General features: G+C 41.8%; 1 protein-coding gene and 1 long non-coding RNA gene across 2 annotated transcripts in view; one reads left to right on the top strand and one right to left on the bottom strand.

The window, feature by feature from the left end:
• Positions 1–637: 637 nt before the first annotated feature.
• LOC122649689 (cyclin-dependent kinase B1-1) overlaps positions 638–24,201 on the bottom strand; it is a 57,734-nt gene continuing 34,170 nt past the window's right edge. The window contains exons 8-9 of the mRNA XM_043842928.1: positions 1,360–1,498; positions 638–742 (exon numbers count right to left, since the gene is read on the bottom strand). Of these exons, the coding sequence (XP_043698863.1) occupies positions 650–742; positions 1,360–1,498 (232 nt within the window). The 3' untranslated portion in view covers positions 638–649. The remainder of the gene's footprint in view (positions 743–1,359; positions 1,499–24,201) is intronic.
• Positions 5,493–16,748, top strand: LOC122649690. The gene is made up of 3 exons (XR_006331318.1): positions 5,493–5,538; positions 13,221–13,227; positions 16,613–16,748. It is a non-coding gene; the product is annotated as an uncharacterized LOC122649690 (long non-coding RNA).

A 24,201-nucleotide genomic window follows, 5' to 3' on the forward strand; every position in this document is an offset into this window, starting at 1 on the left:
ACTTAAGATAACACCGTTAGTGTAGAGGGGGTGACTTGAGATTCGTTCCAGTTTCAGGGGGTGTTTCGTAATATACCCAATTTGGAAATCCTTAAGAGAATCTGCACAAGTTGATTAACAGGTAATCCTATTCTTCTTAATTAGTTTGAATGCACAAATGGTAAATGCAGAAAGATAAAATATTTCAAGGGACAATTCTATAGATTTATGGTATAAGAAAAAAAAAAAATAAATTTACAAAACACTTAGTTTTGACTTTTTTGTTTTTTTACATTTACTTATCTTCTAAACCAACCTGTTTTGTAATTTTTAAAATGGAGGCATTATTTCTTTGATCAACATTAATTTCTCAGAGAGAGAGAGAGATAAAGAAGAAGAAGAAAGAGATTACTTTCTATAGTACCAAGTCTATGGTGACAATAAACATAAAATCAAACAACAGATGAAGCACATTAAGGTAGAGCAACACCAAGTGCATGACGATCACCGAGCTGATGGATAAAAGCAGCATAAGGGCAACCATAGTTACCCCATGGCTAAACAAATAAAAAAAAAAACTCCTTTACTGGTGCGTTAAAGGAGGGTGTCTATCTCTTTAGAGTTGATTGATGGAGACTGAGGGAAATTCCTTAAAATCCAAAGTAGACAACTAAAATTGAGATTTGTCCAAGCTGTCAAAGTAAGGGTGATCCAGTGCTGCCTTAGCTGAAATCCTGTTTGCCGGATCATATTGGAGCATCTTCTGCATCATTCAAAGTTACAGACAAAACCAAACAAACACTGTTAGTCATTGGTTTTGACTGGAAGTTCCATATATAGGAGAAAAGAAAAAGCAACCGTGATACTTGAATCTGCAAATTTAAATAATCTAATTTTACATTTTATTGAATAAGCTACAGGAGAAGCACAATCAATTTCAAATTGAAAGGTTCAAATTAGCAACCAGTCACATGGAAGATATTATCTACAAAAAAAGAGCAGGCACAAGGTTTTCTGCTAAAACTGAATCATATCAGCTGTTTATATTCGTGTTATGCATCTTTTTTGGTTGGGAGCGTCAGTACATTTCTCCAAGTCTAGGTGCAATTCATTTATGCAGTATCCCAAGTTTCAAGTGTAGTGGTTTCTGAAGAACAGAAAAATAACAGTAGCATCTCCTGTTGTTGTTATTGATACATTGCAAATTAAAACAACCAATATCTTGCCACAAAAATCAATTAGCTCGTGATGTTTATAAGCAAAATGATCCACCATATAAACTCCAAATTTGCAAGGTACAATTCTAGCTTAGCCTTAGTTTATGAGACTTGATAAAAACATATCCGTTGCAGCTACCAAATGAAAAGAATAAGTGGTTACCGATAAGAGGTCAACACCATCAGGTTCTAATGATGGAACAGCACGTGCCAAGTTTTGAGGTTTCCACTGCGGATATTCATGCCAATCCCTCAAACCACTTACCCCTGGCCATTGCTCCTCAGTTGGTGTTCCCAACAATCTTCACCAAAGAACACAAAAGAATATAATAGCTTAATAAGAGGATAAGAGAATAAAATTATATTTTATTGAATTGTACATGAAAAACGCATCGCAAAAATTTTAAGCAAAATTGTATCTTTGTAGCATAAAGCCCATGTTATGAAGAAATGATTGTCAAATTGCCATATTTTTTCGTGGACATGAACATGATATAGTCCACATCACCCTCCACTAGTGTCAAGTTTAAGTCCATCAGCCTTCACTATATTCACCATAAGAACTTGAAAAGAAAATTATGCCAAGGATGGGGGAGGGGAAGGATTCGGACTGTTGAAAATACAGAATGGGCTATTGACATGCAACATTTCTAAATGATACCTATCCATGGACGGTCACAAGGACCAGATTAGCCTCTTCATAGCATTTCTAAATGATACCAACCCATGATTGAAGAACTGTTTCTAATGAATGGAAGAAAGGTTTCTCCAAAAGGACTAGGAATTCTAATAGTTAAAGAGTAATTTTTGCACAAACAGGCATTTATCCTAAAGCTAACAGCTTCATTGAATGACCAATTGGCTCGAATGCTAGGAATGATGACCTGAGGTAACAACAAATGCCATGGCTTCCCTCCTTAAGGCTCCCACCCATATCATACATCAAGACAATGAAGAGGCTTAGCATTGACAGTCATTAGATGCTATATGCAGCCTTACTCGCTGGCAACCCACACGCTACATATTACTACCTAGTATAGGGAATCCATGGAAACATCTCAGTTCAAATCACAAGAAATTATCTAGGAAACCCTTCAATACAACATAAGTGAACCCTCCTTATAGATAATATTAGGATGAAAGGGATATGTAGATGACGTTACAAGTGACAACAATATACCCCTGTAGAGTCTATTTCACCAAAACATCTCTTCACCTAGTCTTTAGACTCTCTTTTACCTCAAGACAATGGCCAGACAGCCAGAAATATAGTAGTTAAACGCTAGAATTCACAACTTGTATTCAACTTTTTACCATCCAATCTTAGACTAAACAATTTACCTCCTATGTATAGATGCTTTCAATAGTTAGGGGATGAATCGACCATCATAATATTGTTGTTTTACCATGGATTATGATTTGTGGTAAGAAATTTTTACTATAAGATTCCTATAGTAAGAGAAAGGATGAGTAGTGATTTCAACCATGTTGGATGTATTATAAAAATGAAGATAGTAGAGTACTAATAAGGGATGAGGACATTAAGAAGCGACGGAATGAGTATTTCTGCAGCCTTCTAAATGAAGACTTTTCGAGTAATAGTGTCTCAGAGCACTGTATTACTGATCGAAACACCACATGTCGCAGTTATATACACAAAAATAGAGTTTCTAAAGTAAAAGAATTTTTAAGTTAGATGGAATTAGGCAAGACACAAGGCCTAGACAGTGTTCTAAAGTGGTAATAGATTGATCACAATGAGAGACATGGTTGAGCGAAATAGATTGATGCCACATCAGCCAAATATGAGTATTAATGGGCTCACACTCCAACCAATTAGACATGTTCAGTCTTCTAGCTAGATTAGGAAGTTTAAACTTTTGCTGCTTGGGCTCTAAAGTAGCAATAAGAGCAGGTTTGTGTTCTTGATTAAATTTCTTAAGAGAGACTTTATCAGAACTCCCTGTACCTCTCACATTCCAGATGATTAAACTAAGCATGGGGATCATAAGATTGCGATGTTTCAGCCTGTGACTTTTGAAGTCTAGTCATCAAATAGAAGTGTGGAAGAGCCTAGGAAACTGTGGTTTAGCCTGGCTAAACCATGATGTTTAACATTATTATGAATACAGAGAAAATACCAGCTGAATGGAGAAGCATTGTGGTCCCGATTTACACAAATAAAGGAGATATTCAGAGCTGCAATAACAATAGAGGCATAAAAATAATGAGTCATACAATGAAACTATGGGTGGGAGAGGGTTATTGAAACCCACTGAGAAAGGAAACTACAATTTGAGAGAACCAATTTGGGTTTATGCCAAGATCCACGATGGAAGCTATATGGAGACTCATGGAAAGGTATAAAGAGGGCAAAAAGAACCTCCATATGGTATTTATTGACCTAGAAGCCTATGACAGAGTCCCTAGAGAGCTAATTTGGCACATACTACAGAAGAGAAAGGTACCATGTAAATATGTGGACATAATTAGAGATATGTATGATGGTATGGTGACTAGTGTAAGAACTGTGGTGGTCAAGGTAGTGAGTTCCCAATTACTATTGGGCTACATCAATAGGCCTTATTTGTTTGCCCTTATCATGGATGATTTAACTAGAGTATACAAGATGAGATTCCTTGGTGTATGCTTTGTGCCAATAATATTGTGTGGGTAATTGAGACAAAAGCAGGGATCAACACCAAGTTGGAGTTATGGAGATCAAACTTGGAATCAAAAGGTTTAAGATTAGTAGAACAAAGACTGAGTATATGGTGTGCAACTTTAGCCACACTATGACGGTTAAAGAGGTAATTAAGGGTTTCAATACCAAGCCCGGCCCTAAAGACTAGACCGAACCCGACCAAATAAAACCCGAGCCAGCCCAGCCCGCTTATTAAATGTGTCGGGCTTAGGCATGGCCCATTTATAAATAGTTGGTCCCGATGTTGAGAATAGCACCATTGAGCACCCCACCAGACCGATCAATATTACCCCGCCTGAAGCCCAACCTACTAGCCCCATCTAAGCCCAACCCATTAGGGCAATTGTATATTTCCTAATCTACCCCCCCCCCCCCCCTGAATTTGGGAAATTTGAAAGGACTCCCACATCCCAAACCCTAACTCCCTAAGGCCAAAGGGGTGCTTCTCATTTTTTGAATTTTCTCCTCAATCCTCACTCGGTCACTACCTATAGCGGTGCTACACCGTTGCAACCCATACCACGGCTCTTACACACCTTTCTCTCTCAATTTCGTCTCTTCACCTTTTCCCTTGCATTTACCCAGATAACATAAATTTTTATAAAGAAAAATTAAAAGTAAAAGTAACACTACTTCAAATGGGAAGTGGAAACAAGATTGCTAGATTCACTACGTTTAGAGTTTCTTTTAAAATATATACTAAATGCGGTGTCTTAAATCTTGAATGTCTTTTCCCTTTTAATGTTTTTATTCAATTCCCTTTTTTTTCTTACACTAGCTCGATTTTAGCCCGAAACCCGACCTAGCCAGACTAGGCCCGGCCTGAAGACTTAAATGTGCAGTCAAGTTCCAGGCTTTAAGCACCATGACACCTAGGTAGGCCCGACCGATTGACACCCCTAGAGGTAGTTAATATTGATAATAAGCAGATACCTCAGAGTGATTATTTTGTATATCTAGGCTCAATCATAAATAAAGAAGGTGATATAGAGGTTGATGTTTCCCAAAGAATTAACATATGATGGATGAAGTGGAGAGGTGCGGTGGGCATATTCCTTTAACACTCAACTATTATGCATGGTGTGGAATGTAGGACGATTAAGAAGCATCATATAAATAAACTAAGTATAACGGAGATGAGGATGTTAAGATAGATTTGTGGCAAGAGTAGGAAGGATACGGGATGATCATATTAGAGCTGAGTTAGGCATAGCCCCTATACATGATAAGCTACGAGAGAGTTGTTTAAACATGGCCATGTTCAACAGAGGCCCTAGGATGATCATATTAAAGTTGAGTTGGGTGTAGCCCCTATACATGATAAGCTACGAGAGAGTTGTTTGAGCATGGCCATGATCAACAGAGGCCTTAGGATGCTCCAATTTGGGGTAGTGATTTGATTCATATTAAAGGGGCAAGCATAAAATAACTCTAAGTGAAGTGACGAGAAAAGACATGCATTGCTTAGGTCTTATATCTTGTATGATTTTGAACAAAGTTGATTGGAGAGCAAGTGGTCTTGGATATGTGCCTTACCGCATAAAATCGTAAAACATGTAAGCTTATTTGCCCTAGGCTAAGGTGGTGAAACTTAAAAAGAGATACTTTGAAATCATTTACTGATGAAGTGGTCAAACAGTTAAATCTTCTAATGGATCCATTCTAATGAGATATCAAAGGGTTAACAGCTAGGAGTAAGAGAAGAAGAAGAGTAGAGAAGAGAGAATGGGAGAAAAATTGATTGTGTGTTGAGTGATTACACATGTATTCACTTCATTAATCATTTCTAAGAATTATATAGACCTCTCTAGGAAGATAAATAAAAATAAGAAGAAATAACAGAAATACAACTTAGCCATGTCTAATAATAAGCCAATGACAGAACAACCCTATTATAACCATTATAATAACTCTAACACTCCCCCTCAAGCTGGAGAATAAATGTCATACATTCCCAGCTTGCACAATAAGGTACTAAACAGACTAGGAAAAAGACCCTTTGGCGAAGATATCTGCTACTTGATCACTTGTCTTCACAAAGGGAGTACAAATGCGCCCAGAATCCAACTTCTCTTTGAAGAAGTGTCGATCAACCTCAATATATTTGATTCAATCAAGCTGAACAGGATTATGGGCGATTCTTATAGCAATTTTTTTGTCACAATAAAGTTTCATTGGCCCTTCAGTTGCAAAACTGAAGTCCTGAAGTAGTCTCTTTAGCCATATAAACTCACACACTGCCTCTGCACAGGATCTAGCTACAACGGGTTGTTTCTTGCTCCTCCAGGTAACTAGATTACCACCCACAAAGGTATATAGTACCCAGAAGCAATCTGCAAATGGTCAAGCTTGGCAAATAGAAGACCTTTTCTTGGATAGGATTTCAAGTATCTAATGATGCGATACACCGCATCTGGATGTCCACTCCTGGGAGCATGCATGAACTGACTCACCACTCCAATTGCATGAGATGCCTGGTCGAGTAAAGGAGAGATAAATTAGTTTCCCAACTAATCTTTGGTACTTGTTGGCATCTATAAGAGAAGAACCACATTCATCACCAAGCTTATGATTCGGATCAATACGGGAAGTTGCTAATTTGCACCCCATCATGCCTGTCTCTTTCAGAAGATCCAAGACAAATTTCCTTTGGCAGATGTTGATTCCTTTCCTCGATCTAGATACTTCAATACCCAAGAAGTATTTCAAGAGTCCGACGTCTTTAATCTCAAATTGTTTAGCCAGATAAGACTTCAATCTATTTATCTAAATCTCAAATTGTTTAGCTAGACAAGACTTCAATCTATTTATCTCAGTAACATCATGTCCAGTTACCACAATGTCATCAACATAGACAATGAGAGCTGTAACTGTACCATTACCTCTTCTGATAAACAAGGTGTGGTCAGCTTGACTATGATAATACCCATTCTTTAGGATGGCTTATCTAAATCCCTCAAACCAAGCCTTAGGAGACTGTTTGAGGCCAAAAAGAGCTTTCTTTAAGAGACACACTTTCCCTTCAGCTGAGGGACACTTAAAACCAGGTGGAGGCTACATGTATACTTCTTCTGCTAAATCTCCACGAAGAAGTGCATTCTTCACATCTAATTGGTACATTGGCCAGTCTTTATTGGCTGCCACTGAAAGAAGAACCCTGATTGAGTGAGTTATGCTTGGCTACAGGGGCAAAAGTCTCCTGGTAGTCAATGCCATACACTTGACTATACCCTTTTGCAACCAACCTAGCTTTGTATCTTTCCACTATACCATCAGATCTATACTGATGGTATAAACCCATATGCATCCAACTGGAGTTCTCCCCCTTGGAAGATCAACTAGTGTCCTCCAAGTATTGTTCTTTTCCAGAGCGACCATTTCCTTAGACAATGCTTGCATCCATTTTGGATCGGATAAGGCCTCTGTGACATTTTTGGGAATGGAAGAAGACTCAAGGGCAGCAGAAAAGACAATACTTGTAGGAGAAATAGAGTCACAGGAAAAAAATTGGGCTATGGGGTTAGTACAGGCTCTCTTCCCCTTTCTCATAGCAATGGGATCTAATTCAGAAGGAGAAGTATTACCTGACTGAGGAGGATGAGACTGAGGATGTGGATCCAAAGAGGGGTTTTGGCAAGGTTGCTTTCCTTTTCCCTTCAACAAACATTCACGTCTAGTGAATACAACATCTTTGAATCTTTTTTTTTTTTTTTGGATGAATAAAAATTTAAAATACGGAGAAAGAAGAGGAATATACAAGCCCTAGGACCAACAACAAAGTAGCTGGAGGCTAGCTAGTTCGCAAAATGGAGGTAGGAAGACCCCAGGAGACAACAATAAGTCTGTTCCTTGGGGTATCCTTAACACCAGAGGGGGGGAGGGAGCTAGCTTTAGATGATACATCAAAGAAGATGGCTTTCCAAATCTTGTCGAAAGAACGGGAGTTGGACGTCCATCTTCTTAGGTTTCTCTCCATCCAAATGTGGGAGATAATGGCACAAAAAGCAAGTTTCCCAATCGTATCGCAGATCGATTTCCCACCAAAAGTCATATCGATCCAAACCCATTCTCTGGATAGGGGCAGCGGAGATCTCAGGGCGGCCCAACAAAGGCGAAGGACACGGCTCCATATGGAGGCAGCAAAGGGGCAAGAGAAGAATAGGTGCTCCACATCTTCATGCCCATTCCAACAAAGACAGCAGTTGGAGGAGACTTGCATATTGCGATGCAAGAGGAAGCCTTGGGTTGGGAGGCAGTTTGATAGGGGGGAGGGATCTACAGATGTCTGCAAGGGGAGGAGGAGAGAGGGGAGGGGACCAAGAGCCTCTGGTGATAATGGAAGCCACAAGGGAAGATCTATCCAGATCGGAAGCATATATGACACGGGGGCTAGCAATGGAAGCAAGGACACCTGAGGGATGCCAATTGTCAAGCTAAAGGGAGGTGTGCAGCTCATCATCAATCCTGTAAGATATAGCTCCCATGGCTATATGCCTCACTTGGAGGATTCTACGCCAAATCTAGGAGGAGTCTGAAGTAGAGCTGACAGTCCAGAAGGAGTCTCTACGAAGAAGCCCAGCATACACCCAGGAGATCCAGATGCTGGATTTATTGGTGAGAAGCCTTTAGATCAGCTTGAGAGAACCTGCAATGTTCACATCTTTAATCCTTCTGACCAAGATCGCCTTCAGATTGGGGCAACATATGGAGGACTAGCTTTTGGGGTGGAGGAACGTAGCTGAATCCACACCTTTCCAAAGGAAAGCACACATAATAGACTCAACTGCCTTGATGGTAGCCTTAGGGAGGCCAATAACACCGCTCCAATAGATGTAGCACGACTGAAGAACCGATCTGATGAGCTCAAGGCGACCTGCGTAGGATAAAAGCTTGGCCTTCCAGAGTTACATAGCCTCTTGCGGAGGGGGTTAAGGATGGGATGACAATGGTGGGCAGAAAGTCTGGCAGGGATGAGGGGAGGCCAAGGTAGAGGACGGGTAAGGTGCCAAGAGAAAAGCCTGTGATGCTGGAGAGGGAGACTTTGGTAGTATCAGGGATCCCAGCAAGGAAGATTTTGGATTTAAGGAGGTTAATGCGAAGACCGGAGAGACCTTGGAAGAGGTGGAGGGAAGACATGATGGACTCAATGGAGAGGGGGTCAGCCTTGGAGAAGATCATGAGATCATCAGCGAAGCCAAGGTGGGTCAGGTTGGTGGGTTTACATTTGGGGATGGAGGAGGAGATCAGTTTTGGATTGGATGCTTCGAGAGAGGACCTCAAGGGAAAGGCAAAAAAGGAAGGGGGAGAGGGGACAACCCTGACGAATACCAACAGAGGAGTTAAAGAAGCCCGCAGGGCTGCCATTGAGGAGGACGGAGAAGCAAGGGGTAGAGATGCAAAAGTGGATCCAATTGACAAAGGTGGGCGGGAATGACATCTTAAGGAGGACTTGGGAGATGTAGTCCCAGCGGATGGAGTCAAAGGCTTTGTGGATTTCCGGTGGAAGCCTCGAACAATTTCCTGGCAGAGGACAATGTTATCCTAAATGCTTTTCCCAGAGATAAAGGCCGACTGATTAGAGCTGACAAGGGAGTCAATGACAAGCTGGAGTCTATTGGCAAGAATTTTGGCAATAAACTTATAGAGGAGGTTATAGAGGGAGATGAGCCTGAAGTCAGGCATGGAAGAGGCTCCTGGGGATTTTGGGATGAGACAAAGAAAGGTGTGGTTTATGTTTTGGATCTGGTGGGGGTTAAAGAAAAAGCTCTTGATGGCACCAATGAGCTCAGCATTGATGATGTCCCAGCAGGTGGTGAAAAACCCCATACTAAAACCATCAGGGCCTGAAGCTTTACTAGCCTTGTGAGAGCGAGCAGCAATGACAATCTCAAAGTCAGAGGGTATGGAGCAGAGGGAGTTGAAGAGATGAGGAGGAACGAATTTATTGATAAGGCCATCCGGGATGGGGACTTGGGTGGTGGAGGGGGGGGGGCAGAAGATACCAGAAAAGTAGGACACAGCTTCAGATTTGATAGCTTCAACAGAGGAGCGGACCGAGCCAACAGAGGTGGTGAGGGTAAGAATGGAGTTGGAGTTGGTTCGGCCATTGAGAGACCGGTGGAAGAAAGCAGTATTCGAGTCACCAAGCTCAAGCCATTTAATCCGGGATTTCTGTTTGAGGAAACTTTCCTCCAGGGAGAGAGAGGAGGCAAGCTCAGAGGCAGCGAGGGATTCTTCAGCAGTAAGAGAGGAGTTGAGGGGATCGGATTGGAGACGGGATTGGATGGAGGAGAGGGTGTCACGACAAGAGGAGACACGGGAGGAGATGTTTCCAAAGGTGGTAGAATATCAAGACTTGAGGACAGCTTTAATATTTTTGAGCTTCTTAGAGAAGGCAAGGAGAGGGGAGGAGAAGGATTGGACAGGAATGTCCCAAGCTGCTTGGATAATAGGGAGGAATCCGGTGTGGGAGGACCACATGTCGAAAAACTTGAAAGGTTTGGGACCAAAGGATAAGAAAGGGAGGACAAAGAGGGAGACAGAGGAGTGGTCAGAGAGGCTGGGGAGGTCAAAGACAGCATGGGAAGAAGGAAGGGAGGAGAGCCAATGGTCATTTACGAGGACATGGTCAAGCTTACAGGCAACTCAGTCAGGGCCAGAGCGCTTGTTGTGCCAAGAGAGATCAGCACCCGACCACCTAAGGTCATTAAGCCCTGTATCCTCAAGACAAGAATTAAAGGCAGCAACAGCTAGTTGGTCAATGGGGGGAACCACCCAATTTTTCGTGGCTAAAGCAAACAACATTAAAGTCACCACCCATACCCCAAGGGGTGGGACCCACAGACAAAGGGATGGAGCGGATGTCATCCCAAAGAGGGAGCCAATCCAGGTGACGGTTAAAGGCATAGACTATGGTGAAGAAGAGGAGGTGATTGTGGAGGTGGTCAGAGATGCTAAGATGGAGGAATTGGGTGGAAGCAGAGGAGACTAAGATATGGAATTTGGATGGATCCCAGAGGACCCAAATGCGGTCATTTGGAGAATGAGTGTAGTTGGAAACGAAAGACCAAGAGGGAGCAAGAGAGTGGGTGATGCGGGAGGAGTTGGGTTTCATAACTTTGGTTTCAAGGAGACAACAAAGGGAGGATTTGGAGGATTTGATACGGTCACAAATCTTAGCTTGTTTAGCCGGGGTATTGAGGCCACGGACATTCCAAATGGTCCAAGGGATTATGGTCAAAGGTGGGGGAGGGGGCAACCAATCATCGGTGGAGCTAACGCGAGACCCTGAGGGGACACTTCGGGGCCTAAGGCGATACTCCCTCAAAGGGGATTGCAAACCAGAGGAGAAGAGGGGGAAGGGGGAAAAGGGATGAAGGGCAATGGGCCAAGGTGGAACCGGCTGAAGGACCAGGACCAGGCTTGAAGTGGTTCGGCCAAGGGGGAAAATTAAGTCATTAGTTAAGAGTTGTGGGTGGGTTAAGAGGGCGGGTTGGTGGGTCGGGTCAGATAAGGAGGTGCTAAGAGGTAAGACAGAAGGGGGTGAGTGGATAAGTGGGTCACGTAAGGGGGAGAGATGGGTTGAAAAGTGGGGGGGGAGGCCTCGGGAAGGGAGTGGTTTGGTTAAAAGGGGGTAATATCTGAATTGGGATTCCAAAAGGGGAAAGGGAGCAGGACGAAGGTGAAGGGGAGCTTGCAGAGGTAACGACAAGGGGAGCCTACAAGTCATCGTCGCGGATCAGGCTGATCGCGAGAGTGACATTCGACGCTGCAACATCGCTATCATCCCCCAGCTTGAGAGATTGAAGTACCACGTACTTGTTATGGTCAGCGTCCTTAGATCTGGAGGGTACGTGAGCCTCGGGAGAGTCGCCATGACTAAGAGCCTCGCCAGAGCCACGCAGGCTTTTCCGATGGTGATTCCGAAGTTTTTTTTGGCCACCAGAGAGTTTTGGGGAACCTTCCTTCGGAGCAACTACCTCCCGAGCAGCAACGTCGTGTTTCAAAAGAGATTTACCTTCCATCGAGTCAATTGACACCTGAGCATCAACTTCATCTTCCACCAAGGTACTAATCTCAACGACAATAATGTCTTCCCTAAGGGCTTCAACCTCCTCAACAGTAAGAATCCCTGTTTCAGAGTCAACGATATTGGTCTCCACATCACCCGTTGGAACAGTCACGATGGGCGAGGTAGATAGTGGAGTCAATGAGCCATCAGCAGAGGTAACAGGAGCCGGAAGACACAGCTTCGAGGTAGTGGGGGAGCCACTTGTAAGTCACCCTTTGAGAGGCAGTTGCCACCTTCTTCCTGGATGGTGACAAATTCGGGGGGAGGGTCATCTGCAGATATTTCCACACAGATGCAAGCGAAGGACAGTCGATCCCTTTTCTTCGTACGCTCGTCGAAGAAGAGAGGGTTACCGATGGTCGATCCAACGAGACTGAGACCAGAAGCACACCAATAGTAAAATGCGGGTCCAGGCAGGCTGACCCAAACAGGAATGAATTTGAGGTCGATTTTGCTGAGAGAAGAGCGATGGGCCCATTGCTGGAGGAATATCGGTTACTTGTCGGAGTCGTCGAAGAACCAGAAGATGAAGATGCCGCTGGAGAGAAGGTAGGTGAAGACCGCTCCTTCTGAGTGCCATTATTTCTGAAGAGAGGGTTTGACAATGTGAAGGGTGGACGAGCGCCAAGAAAGTGACCCACGAGGCAGCAGTGCCGCTTGGAGAGCTCATCATCGAGCAAGCCCTTGGGACAGAAGCCTACCCTAGAGTCATCAACGATGGTGGGAGGGACAAAATACAAGGAGTGTCGGTCAGAGGTGACTGAGGGATTTTCGGATAAGAGGGAGCTCCAAGTGATGGGAGGAGGTGAAGGGGAGGTTGAAGCAGGGTTGGCGGGGGACGAGAAGAGTTTGAAGCAGGTTTTGAGGGTGATACGGGGAGAGGAGCAGGGGGGCAGAATTGATGGGTGGTTTTGGATGCGGGTGAAGGGTGAAGGGGAGGGGACGGTGGAGAAGAGGTTGAGGCAGCGAGGTAGGCAGCTAGCAGGGCTGTCGGAGGGGACTGGAGCATAGTCGGTAGAGACTTGACATCTTTGAATCTTATTCCCTTATACTCTTCTTTTTGCTAGCATCACCACTACTACTAGCATCAATATCAACAACATCATCAGCATTAACAACATCCACTTCTTTGTATTTTCTAATATCAAATAGGAATAGAAAGTGAAGGTAGGCAAGGAAGATAGGAAAGGAATGGCATCAGCATCCTGTACACTTCTAGTACTCTCCCCCTAAAGAGGATGCTGAGGAGAAGAAAAGTAAGGAAAAGACTCAAAGAAGGAAACATTTTTGGAGAGAAGTTGCCTTCGGGAAGGAGGATGGTAGCACTTATACCCATTGGTTGAATCAGAGTAGCCCAAGAAGATGCACTTGAGAGCTTTGGGATCAAGCCTGGGGCAAGCTGATTTGTAGACATGAACATAACAAACACAACCAAAGATTTTGGAGGCAAGGAGAAAGAAGAGCCAGGGGAGAATTGGAGCCAAGGAGTGCAGTTGGCATCCGGTCAATAAGAAAGGCAAGAGTAAGAAGTGCATCAGACCAGAAAGTCTTAAACACATGCATACCAAAGGGGAGACCCCTGGTGATTTCCAACAAGTGGCGGTTTTTTCTCTTAGCCACCTTATTTTGTTGAGGGGTGTTAACACATGCCAGTTGATGGATGATGCCATTATCAGTAAAGAACTGTTGGAGCCCCCCATCCATGTACTCACCCCCTTATTAGACCTAACAATTTGGATTCGAGTACCAAACTGAGTATGGATAAGTTGATAAAAATCCTTAAAAGCATCACAAACATCACTCTTTTGTTTCAACAAAATAGTCCAAGTGGACCTAGAATAGTCATCCACAAATGAGACAAAGTAACGAAATCCAGACAAAGAGGTAGTAGGAGAAGGCCCCCAAACATCAGTATGAACAAAGGTGCAGTAGATCTATTACCACGATAAGGATAAGATGTGCGACAATATTGACCAAAAATACAAGATTCACACTGAAAAACATAAGAAGGAAAAGAAGTAAACAAGGGGGATAACTGTCTCCTAATGACAACTAGAAGACAGAGTCCTCCTTTTTCAGTCCCACTGCCAATAACCCTCTTTCTCTCCAAATCCTGAAAAAGACAATAGGAAGGAAAGCAGGTGACACAACAATTGAAGGATTTGGTTAGGTGACTCACTGATAATAGGTTATTAGCAAAACCAGGAATATGAAGGACAGACTCAAGGGAAATAGGAGTAACTCTCACATTACCCTTACCAGAGACAGAAGAAAGGGAATCATCAGCAACACTTACTTTGTCCCGGCCATAGCAAATCGAGTAGGAATCATAATACTGTGACATACCAATCATGTGATCAGAGGCTCTAAAATCAATAATCCAATGGTGTAGTAGACGGAGCAGACGAGACCAACAAAGCTGAGGCAAAAGTAGTTAACCCTCCAGAGGTAGAACCAGTAGCTGACCCTCCAAGGTGAGACATCAACCGATGGAGGGATGCAATATCATCTTGTGAAATGGAATCAGGAGCAGGCTGGGGTCCAAATGTCTCAGATTCAGATGTCACAGAAGTGAGCCCTAGCTCCCCCTTACTTGGCTCCACAGCACATGGGGTTGCACATAAAGAACCCAACACATGTCCTTGGTGTGTCCCAACTTTCTACAGTGATCACATTTAAATTTCTCACGGTGATCTCCACAAGTTGGCCCTTGGCCTTTCCCCCCACTTTTCCAATCTCTGTGGGAACTAGAAACAAGAGTAAATCTCTCTGTTGATGGTGCAATAGCCATAGTTGTTCTCCTGGTTTCCTCACTTTGCAAGTAACTACATCCTTCATCCATGGATGGAAAGGGAGACCTCCCTAGGATTTGCAGAAGAATGGACTCATACTCAGGATTGAGCCCACCAAGTAGAGAAAAATCCTTTCAACTTCTTGATTCTTGTAAACCTTAGCTTCATCCCCAAAGTTGAACAATCGAAGATACTTGTAGTGATCATACTTCTGCCACAAGTTGAAACCAGTGTTGTTAGTAGTCAGAGATGCTCCTATTACCCTCCCTCATATTGGTAACCTTTTGGTGGATTCGGTACACCTTTGCCTAGTCACCAACTTGATCAAAGGTCTGGGCAACATTATCCTACATCTCTTTAGCAGTTTCATTGTCTATAAACCTCCTACTAATTTCAGGCTTCATGGAGAAAACCAACCATGTCATAACTGTGGAGATATCAGTCTCCCACTTCAGATATCCTGGATCAGTAATGGCAGGCTCCTTCATAGAGCCAGAAATATACCTACTCTTTCCCCTACTTTGCAGGGCCATCTTCACAGAACGGGACTAATTCAAGTAGTTAGTATTGTCCAATTTCACAACCGAGATTTGGGTGTTGGGTTATCAAAGGAAGCCATCATTTGGGAACCACTACTCAATCTGCTAGCTGTAGTTGGTCCACTGACATCAGAATCTTGCCCAGACATAGTAAACACAATATGCAGACACTTCAACAGTCAAACTAGTATGCTGCTTAACTGGGGAGAGCACTCAACCCAAATAAAGGAGGTAAACCAGTACGCAACTGGTTCTAAATCAGCCAAATCAACTAGATTGGGGCAAAGCCTAAAAAACAGCAGGCATACAGAGAGCATAAAACTTGCATCACCTAAACCAAATCCTTCTAACACCCAAGGAACTTGAGTTCATAACACCCAACAAGTGGAACAAGGTGTAAACATTCCATTCTCAGCAACAAACAACCATCCAATGCATCAATCTTCAAAACAAAGAGTGAAAACAAAGAGCAGAAACGAAGCAACAGATATCTGTACAGCAAATGAGAGAGCACTACTCTCCAATCTTCCCCCTTCAAGGACCAGGCTTTTAGGGCTTCAATAAGCACTCATATGCGACTCAAACAAGCCTGGTTTCAAGTCAAACCAGTCTGCCAAAGGCAGAATTGAAGTTCAAACAACCCATGGCTGGCGGGAAAAAACGGGTTATCTTCAAGGTCTTCACAGCAGCTTTCAGCCAAGCAGCACTCCTCTCAACAACCGAGAGGTTAGGGGTCTGATAGAAAACCTCTAGGCGATTCATGCACTAGGTCTGATTCACAAAGATGGAGGGATGAAGGAGAACCGAACAGAATACTCCACAAGCTGGCGGTTGCTAGGTATGCATCTTCTCAAGCTTCAATCCACTTCAGCAACTCCAACATCACTCCATATGGATTTGGTTTGAAGAATACAACTCCAAAGAATGTAATATGTGTAGTATTTCACATAGGACAGCTTCTAATGGTACCCTTTATCTTTCTAGGGTTCCAAAGAGAGGTGAAGACAGCAAACAAGTTCAATCAACTCTCAAACCAGATTTTCTAGATTTGATACCAAATTAAAATCTTCTACTTGATCGATGCTAGTGAGATATCAAAGGGTTAAAAGCTAGGAGTAAGAGAAGAAGAAGAGAAGAAGAGAAGAGAAGAGGAGAAGAGAGAATGGGAGAATAATCATTTCCAAGAATTACATAGACCTCCCTAGGGAGGTAAATAGAAATAAGAAGAAATAACAAATACAAGACAATGATAGAACAACCATTATACAACCACTCTAATAACTCTAAGTCTCTAACACAAACAAGGAAAGTGAGACTTTGAGGGAGACACTAATACGATGTGGAATGAGATGACTACTTGTATTAAGAAGGTTGCTAAAGATGTCATAGGTGAATCGAAAGGAAAACTTCATTCCCGTAGAGACTTGGGAATGGGATGATGAGGTTTGAGCAGCAACCATTAGACTAAGAAACTAGTTTTAAGATATGGCAAAGAAACATTAAGATATTTATAACAATCTAAGCACAAAGGAAGGGGAAAAAGCTATCTATTAGATAACCAAACTAAGGAAAAGAAAGAGTAGAGATCTCGACCATGATAGATTTATTAAAAGTGAAGATGGTAAAGTACTAATAAGGGTGATGAAAGACATGTATACCTTAGGCCTTGTATCATGCATAGAGCTGGTTGGAGGGCAAGGATCCATGTAACCGACCCCATTTAGCTAGGATAAGGCTGAGTTATTATTTAAAGGATCTTTATGGATCCCCAATACAAAATCATTTAACTCTTTGATTATGTATATATATAATTAATCAACCCTAAGATATTACATTTCAAAGTGAAAAATTAATACATGACTTCCATGGTGTTTTGACCACTCCAGTATTTTTCCCTACCTCTATGTCCTATATCTATTTGCAAAGTTAAGCCGCAATCAAACCAATACGAGGCATAGTGATATACTTTAATCCTCACCATGTATCAAATTGCTTCACTGAAAATTTCTCATTTCTATATATAATTTATCTAATACATAGGTCAACAAAAACCTACAGAGTATAATCTCTATGCTGAATAGTTGTGTAAATTATACTTATTTCAGCACATTACTACGCAATTTCCAAATCAAAAGAAAAAGGTACGAGCTTTTCCTCAAATATCACCACCAAGTAATGTTGGCTCCACTCTCAAGCCTTCCAAAGAAATGTGGCCCAAAGTACCCCTCTTGCACTTAAGGAAAAGACCATAAGCAAAAAAAAAAACAGATAATATACATGGAAAAGGCGCCAGAATGGCAACTAAGAATAGAACGAATCATAAAAAGGTGCCCCTAACGTGGCTAGAGCTCGTTTCGTTGTTTTATGTTTACTCTTTTACTAGTTAGGCTAGACTCTATTTCTAGTATTCTTGTTACACAAGGACTTCCTTTCTCTTGCTCCGTTACTGGTTTCTAGTCTTCAATATTGTTACATAGTATCAGAGCACTCTTCCACATGTTGTTTTGATAATCTCTTGAAGGAATGGTATTGTTTTTGGTGGCAACAGCTTATACTGCCTATATACATCTACAAACCTAGCTAATGATTATACGAATATAAACTAGGCTTTCTACTATCTACCTTGCTGATTCATGAAGAGTCTAGCCTAGCAACATCAAGTTTTATCAAAATTATATGTATATATCTCATCTTCCTTCTACATTCCATAACCTTGCTTTTTCATTGTCTATTAACTCTATTTAAAAAACATTGTAAGTACGTTCAAAACGTGAGAACATTTATGACTCTCATAGTGAGAACAGTAATAGCTTAGCAGAAACAATGCTAAGCTATTAATGTTCTCACGTTTTGAACGTACTTACAATATTTTATCTCATCATAGATGGAAAGTGGCTATGAAAACGGAAATGGATGTTTTATCATCTCAACATACATGGACTATAGTGGATTTGCCTATAGGAAAAGATTCAGATTGCTCCGTTGAACACCTTCAAGCCCAGTTGGTAGCAAAGGGGTATACTCAAACATATGGTGTGGATAACTTTGAACCTTCTTTCCTGTTGTTCGTTTAAACATTGTCAATGTTCCAAGTGCATGAAGAGTGATGATGGAAGGGTGTTGTTTAGGGATGAAGACATTGTGAAGTGATGGGATGAGAATATTTGTAACCTACTAAATGGAGATACATTTAGTAGAAATGACCCAGACGATTACATTATTCAGCAAGACACCACTCGTCATATCATAGATATGTAAAAAAGTTCAGCATGGCGGAAGTTAAAGAAGCCTGAAGAAAGATGAAATCCAACAAGTCTATAGGCCCAAATGAGATCCCAATAGAAGTGTGCAAAACCATGGAAGGTCGTGGGTTTTATTAATTAACCAATACATTTAACAAGATTATAAACACAAAGAAGATGCCAGATGATTAGAGGAGAAGCATAGTAATCCTGGTCTACAAAAATAAAGGTGATATTCAAAGCTGCAATAACTATAGAAGCATAAAGCTTATGAGTCACACTATGAAACTTTGAGAGAAGGTTGTTAGCAAAACAGTTTGGGGAATAATGCTTGAGTGAATCGATGTGATCCCTCAAGCTCTTTGTTTATAATAAAGAGAAATAATATTACATGGACATATGTGCCCTTACATAGCCGACATAGGTTGAACAGAAAAAAAAAAAAAAAGAAAATAAATGGACGAAAGGTCCAAAATACCCCCACAGTATTCTAGCCCATACATTCTAACACTCACCCTTAAGTCGGTGCGTAGATATCACACATGCCCAACTTGACTAAAACAGGATGAAATACTTTGCCACTCAACCCCTTCGTGAACACATAAGCCAGCTGGCTAGTAGGCTTCACATAGGGAACACAAATTAGCCCAGCTTCAAGCTTCTCCTTGATGAAATGTCTGTCCACCTCTACATGTTTAGTTCGGTCATGCTGGACAAGATTATGAGCGATGTTAATGGCAGCCTTATTATCACAATATAGCATCATTGGAAGTTGGACAACAACCCCAATGTCTTGCTACAACCCCTTAAGCCACAACAATTCACAGATTCCATGAGCCATCGCAAGAAACTCTGCTTCAGCACTGGATCTTGCCACCACATTCTGTTTTTTACTACGCCAAGTGACAAGGTTCCCACCTACAAAAGAGCAATATATAGAGATGGATTTCCTATCACTTGAACCAGCCCAATTTGCATTAGTTTACGCTTTAATCTTAAGATGACCATGGGGAGATAAAAGTATTCCTTTTCCTGGACTAGACTTCAAATATCGTAAAATGCAAAGGACTGCCTCCATATGAGAGGAATAAGGGTTATGCATAAACTTGCTGACCATACTAACTACAATGGCTATGTCTGGTCGAGTATAAGAGAGGTATATAAGTTTACCCACCAATCTCTATTAATGACCTTTGTCAACTGGTTCGCCTCCCATTTCTTTGAGTCTTGTAGTAGCTTCATTGGGAGTGTCTGAAGGATGACACCCTAGCAGCCCAGTTTCTGACAGTAGATCTAGGACATACTTTCTTTGACAAGAAAATGCCCTTTGAAGAACGAGCAACCTCTATCCCTAAAAAATATTTTAGAGTCCCCAGATCCTTTATTTCAAACTCACGGCCAAGGAACAACTTCAAGTTTTTCATCTCATCACCATCATTGTCGATCACTACAATATCATCAACATACACTATGAGGATAGTTACCATATCACCTACTCGTTTGATGAACAAGATATAATTAGTATTAATTTGCTTGTATCCCACTGAAAGCATAGCCTTGTGAAATCTACTGAACCAAGCTCTAGGTGACTTCTTCAATCCATAGAGGGCACGCTTTAGTTTACACACCTTGCCCTTGGAAGCCCCACTTGAAAAACCTGGAGGAATATCCATATATACCTCTTCCTCCAGTTCGCCATGGAGGAAGGAATTCTTCACATCCAACTGCTGAAGATCCCATCCAAGGTTTACAGCACAAGATAGCAATACCCTCACAGTGTTGAGTTTTGCTACTGGAATGAAGGTCTCCTAGTAGTCAACTCCATATGTCTGAGTGAAGCCTTTTGCCACCAGACGTGCCTTGTACCAATCCACTGTACCATCTGCCTTCTGTTTGACCACAAACACCCATTTACATCCCACTGGCTTTTTCCTTGGAGGAAGAGCAACAAGATCCCACGTATTATTTTTGTTCAATGCTCTCATTTCTTCCTGCCAATTTTTAGGAGTGGAAACAGAAGAAAGAGAGGATACAAATACACGAAAAGAAGAGAAAAAGAACTATAAGAAACAAAACAAGAAATGGGATGTAGAGTGCAAGTCCTAGTACCTTTGCGATGAGCAACGGGAAGATCGAAAGAGAAAGACTTACCAGGAAAAGGAGGATCTGGATCCTGAGTCGGCAACTGGATGGGAATTGATGCTACAGTGGACTGAAGCAGCCCTTTGCTGAAACATCTCTTTTTATAAGTGAGAATGTTAGGGTTGTCAATGGCCTTTTGAAATTAACTAGTAATTCTCTGTACTGGAGTCAGCTCCCCCTGAATAGGAACATCACCACCACTTGTTTCCATGATATCCCCTTGTGATGGATTCCCCTCGGGTAAAGGGATAGAAATCAAAAGAGGTTGGGCAGCAGCCAAAGGAGGCTGGGCAGCAACCATGGGAGGCTGGTCATCAGTCAGGGAAGATTGGGAAGCAACTATAGATGAAACTCAAGAGAGGGAACCACATCTTCACTAGAACTCTCCCCCTGAAGAGGTAGGGAAGAGTAATAGAAAAGGTTTTCATAAAAAACCACATCCATACTGACCATAGTACAACGGGAAGGAGGATAGTAACACTTATAACCTTTCTGGGTTGGAGAATAACCCAAAAAAATGCATCGTAACCCACAGGGTTCAAGTTTGTCAGGGGATTTTGTATCCCTAGCATAACAAACACAACCAAACACCTTGGGAGGAACCACAAAGGAAGAATCCCCAAGTAAAATATCAGCTGGGCTACGGGAATCAAGAACCTATGAAGGTAACCTATTAATGAGATAAGCTGCAGTTAGGATAACATCACCCCAATATTAGGATGGAACATGTCGAGCAAACAACAATGCTCCTGCCACTTTCAACAAGTGGCGGTTCTTTCTTTCGGCCACACCATTTTGGCTGGGGTGTCGACACAACTAGTCTGGTGTATAATCCCATGATCAACAAAGTACTTTTGAAATTGAGATTCCTTGTACTCAGTCCCATTATCACTCCGTAAAATTTTGATAATTGCCTGGAACTAGGTTTGGATCATTTTATGAAAATGCTGAAAACATGCAAAAACCTGATTTTTAGTATGCAGAAGATAGACCTAAGTGTTTCTAGAATGACAGTCAATAAAGAAGACAAACCAATGATGGCCAGAAATAGAAGTTTTACTACTAGGCCCCCAAACATCAGAATGCACCAAATTAAAACAAGAACTCCTTTTATTGGATAAAGAATAAGTGGAACATGTCTGTTTGGCCAGAACACAAGCCTCACAAAAAAAGTTATCCTTATTACATTTGGTGACCAAAGTAGGTAATAAATGGGCTAAAATTCCTAATGGAGGGTAACCTAATCTAAAGTGCTATTGGTAAAGTTCAGAAGTGACCAAGGAGTTCTGATGTAGTGGAGAAGGTAACAATGGAGAGAGGAAACCATCATCAAGCAAGTACAGTCCACCGTGTACTTTACCCAATCCAATCGTCTTTCCAGATGCCAGATTCTGAAAAACATAATGGGAAGGAAAAAAAGTTATTTTGCAATTAAGATCACGAGTAATACTGCTAATTGAAAGAAGATTAGTAGTAGAGTTAGGAATGTGCAAAACAGAAAACAAAGGGAGGAAGTGCAGTTGATGATTCCTTTTCCAGATCTGGAAGAAAGGGAACTATCAGCTACTTTGACCTTGTCTTTCCCAGAAGTGGGAGAATATCTGTGGAATAGGCTGGAGGAATCAATCATGTGATTTGTAGCTCCAGAATCAATAATCCAAGGATGGGAAGCTACAGAAGCACAATGACCACCAAATGGTATACCTTTTCGGGCAAAGTTTGAACTTAAAGTAGCAGAGGAGTTGACAGTAGCAGCGGATGTAATAGAGGCAGCAGCAGCAGAAGTCCTTAGCACACGTAGCAAGGCCTATAGATCATCCTGGGATAGACCAATGTCTGCAGTTGGGGCTGTAGGAACAGATTCAGAATGGTTTGCTTTGTTTTGTTTTTCGACTTCTACTTAACAGCCCGTTTGGCTTTAAAGTCGGATGGGTTCCCATAAAGTTTCCAACACTTGTCCTTTGTGTGGTAAGGCTTGTGACAATACTCACAAGTAACAAGGCCTGGAGTAGAACTACCAACAGAGAGTGTGCAGTAGGTGCCGGGGCAACAGTCTGAAGTGTTGACCTTTCAATAACAGGAATGTAAAATAGCAGCCCTAGGGTATTCTTCAGAGGAGACTGACCAGGGCATAGGACTGTTCAAGTGTGGGAAAAGAAGAATGGCCCAGCACTTAAACACGAATCTGGTCATACTCAACATTCAACTCGACTAAGAAATCATAGACCCTGATTTTGTCAACATGTTTCTTATAGGCAGCTAAGTTAGCAACTGTATCAGGGTGGTAAACAGAAAAGTGGTCCAACTGTTGCCAAAGGCTGCGCAAAGTAGCATAATATTTAGAGACTGACAAGTCCTCCTATGTAGTATGAAGAACCTTCTTTCTGAGTTCATAAACTTGAGCATCATTACTAAGCTACATGTATGTTTCCTTACAAGCCGACCAAATTTGAGAAGTTGTATCAAGGAGAAGAAACCCATGTGCAAGGTCTGAAATCATAGAACCAATCAAATATGACATGAGAAGTAGCAATGGAAGTAGCAGAGTCACCCATTGCTGCCAAGCCATTGTGTATGGGCAGCACCAGGGGCAACAGGAATAGTACTAGTGCCATCAATATGGCCAGTGAGGCCACGGGCAGTAATGGCAAAAGAGGCAGACCGAGACCAGAGTAGGTAGTTTGTGTTGGCAGAATCGTGGGTTAGAAAGAGAGAATCAGAGAAAATAATGTGTTATTTTCATTGATAGGTAAGCCCCTCTATTTATAATAGAGGGGAAATTACAAAGAGACTAAACTAGGCAATGTGGGACTAAAACCCCATATAACCCTCTTACACTTAATAACATAAGAAGAATAAAACTACCCCAAAAAGACCAGAATACCCCCACAGTATTCTAGAGTACATATTCTAACACTCCCCTCAAGTTGAATTATACAAATAAGTAAACAAAGAAGATACAGCTTGAGCTAAAGAAAAAAGAACTCATAATAATGCTAACACTCCCCCTCAAGTTAGCGCATACAAGGTACTAATGCTCAACTTGAACAAAATGGGAAAAGACTAAGTTGCAGCAGAATCCAGCTTGACATATGAGTGCAGCTCCCAAATAAACCTTCAAGAACTTGAAAACATAGATCTTCAAAACTTAGACAGACATAATTAGCAAACCGGGATTGGAATGTCTTCCAAAGAATGCACCTTTCAACGATCTTTAATAGCTATCCAGTGATGAATCTCAGATTGTCACAATGACATAGAATCTTCAAGTGAAATAACTAGAGCAGCAAGCAACAAAAACAAACTGAATCAGGCAGCGGGAAAAAACTGTATCAACCCAACTGAAAAGTCCTCAAATAGGCAACAACCAAATATCTTCAATACTCTTTAATACTTCAATATCCCCCTTATGGCAAACTCAACCCAATAACAAAGTTGATACCCATTGGCAATGGTGAAAACTCTGATCTTCTATGTTTTGCACCAAGTGCTCTTGCAAGTTCTGCTTCTACAAT

Source organism: Telopea speciosissima, chromosome 2, assembly GCF_018873765.1.
Source record: "Telopea speciosissima isolate NSW1024214 ecotype Mountain lineage chromosome 2, Tspe_v1, whole genome shotgun sequence".
Lineage (NCBI taxonomy): Eukaryota > Viridiplantae > Streptophyta > Magnoliopsida > Proteales > Proteaceae > Telopea > Telopea speciosissima.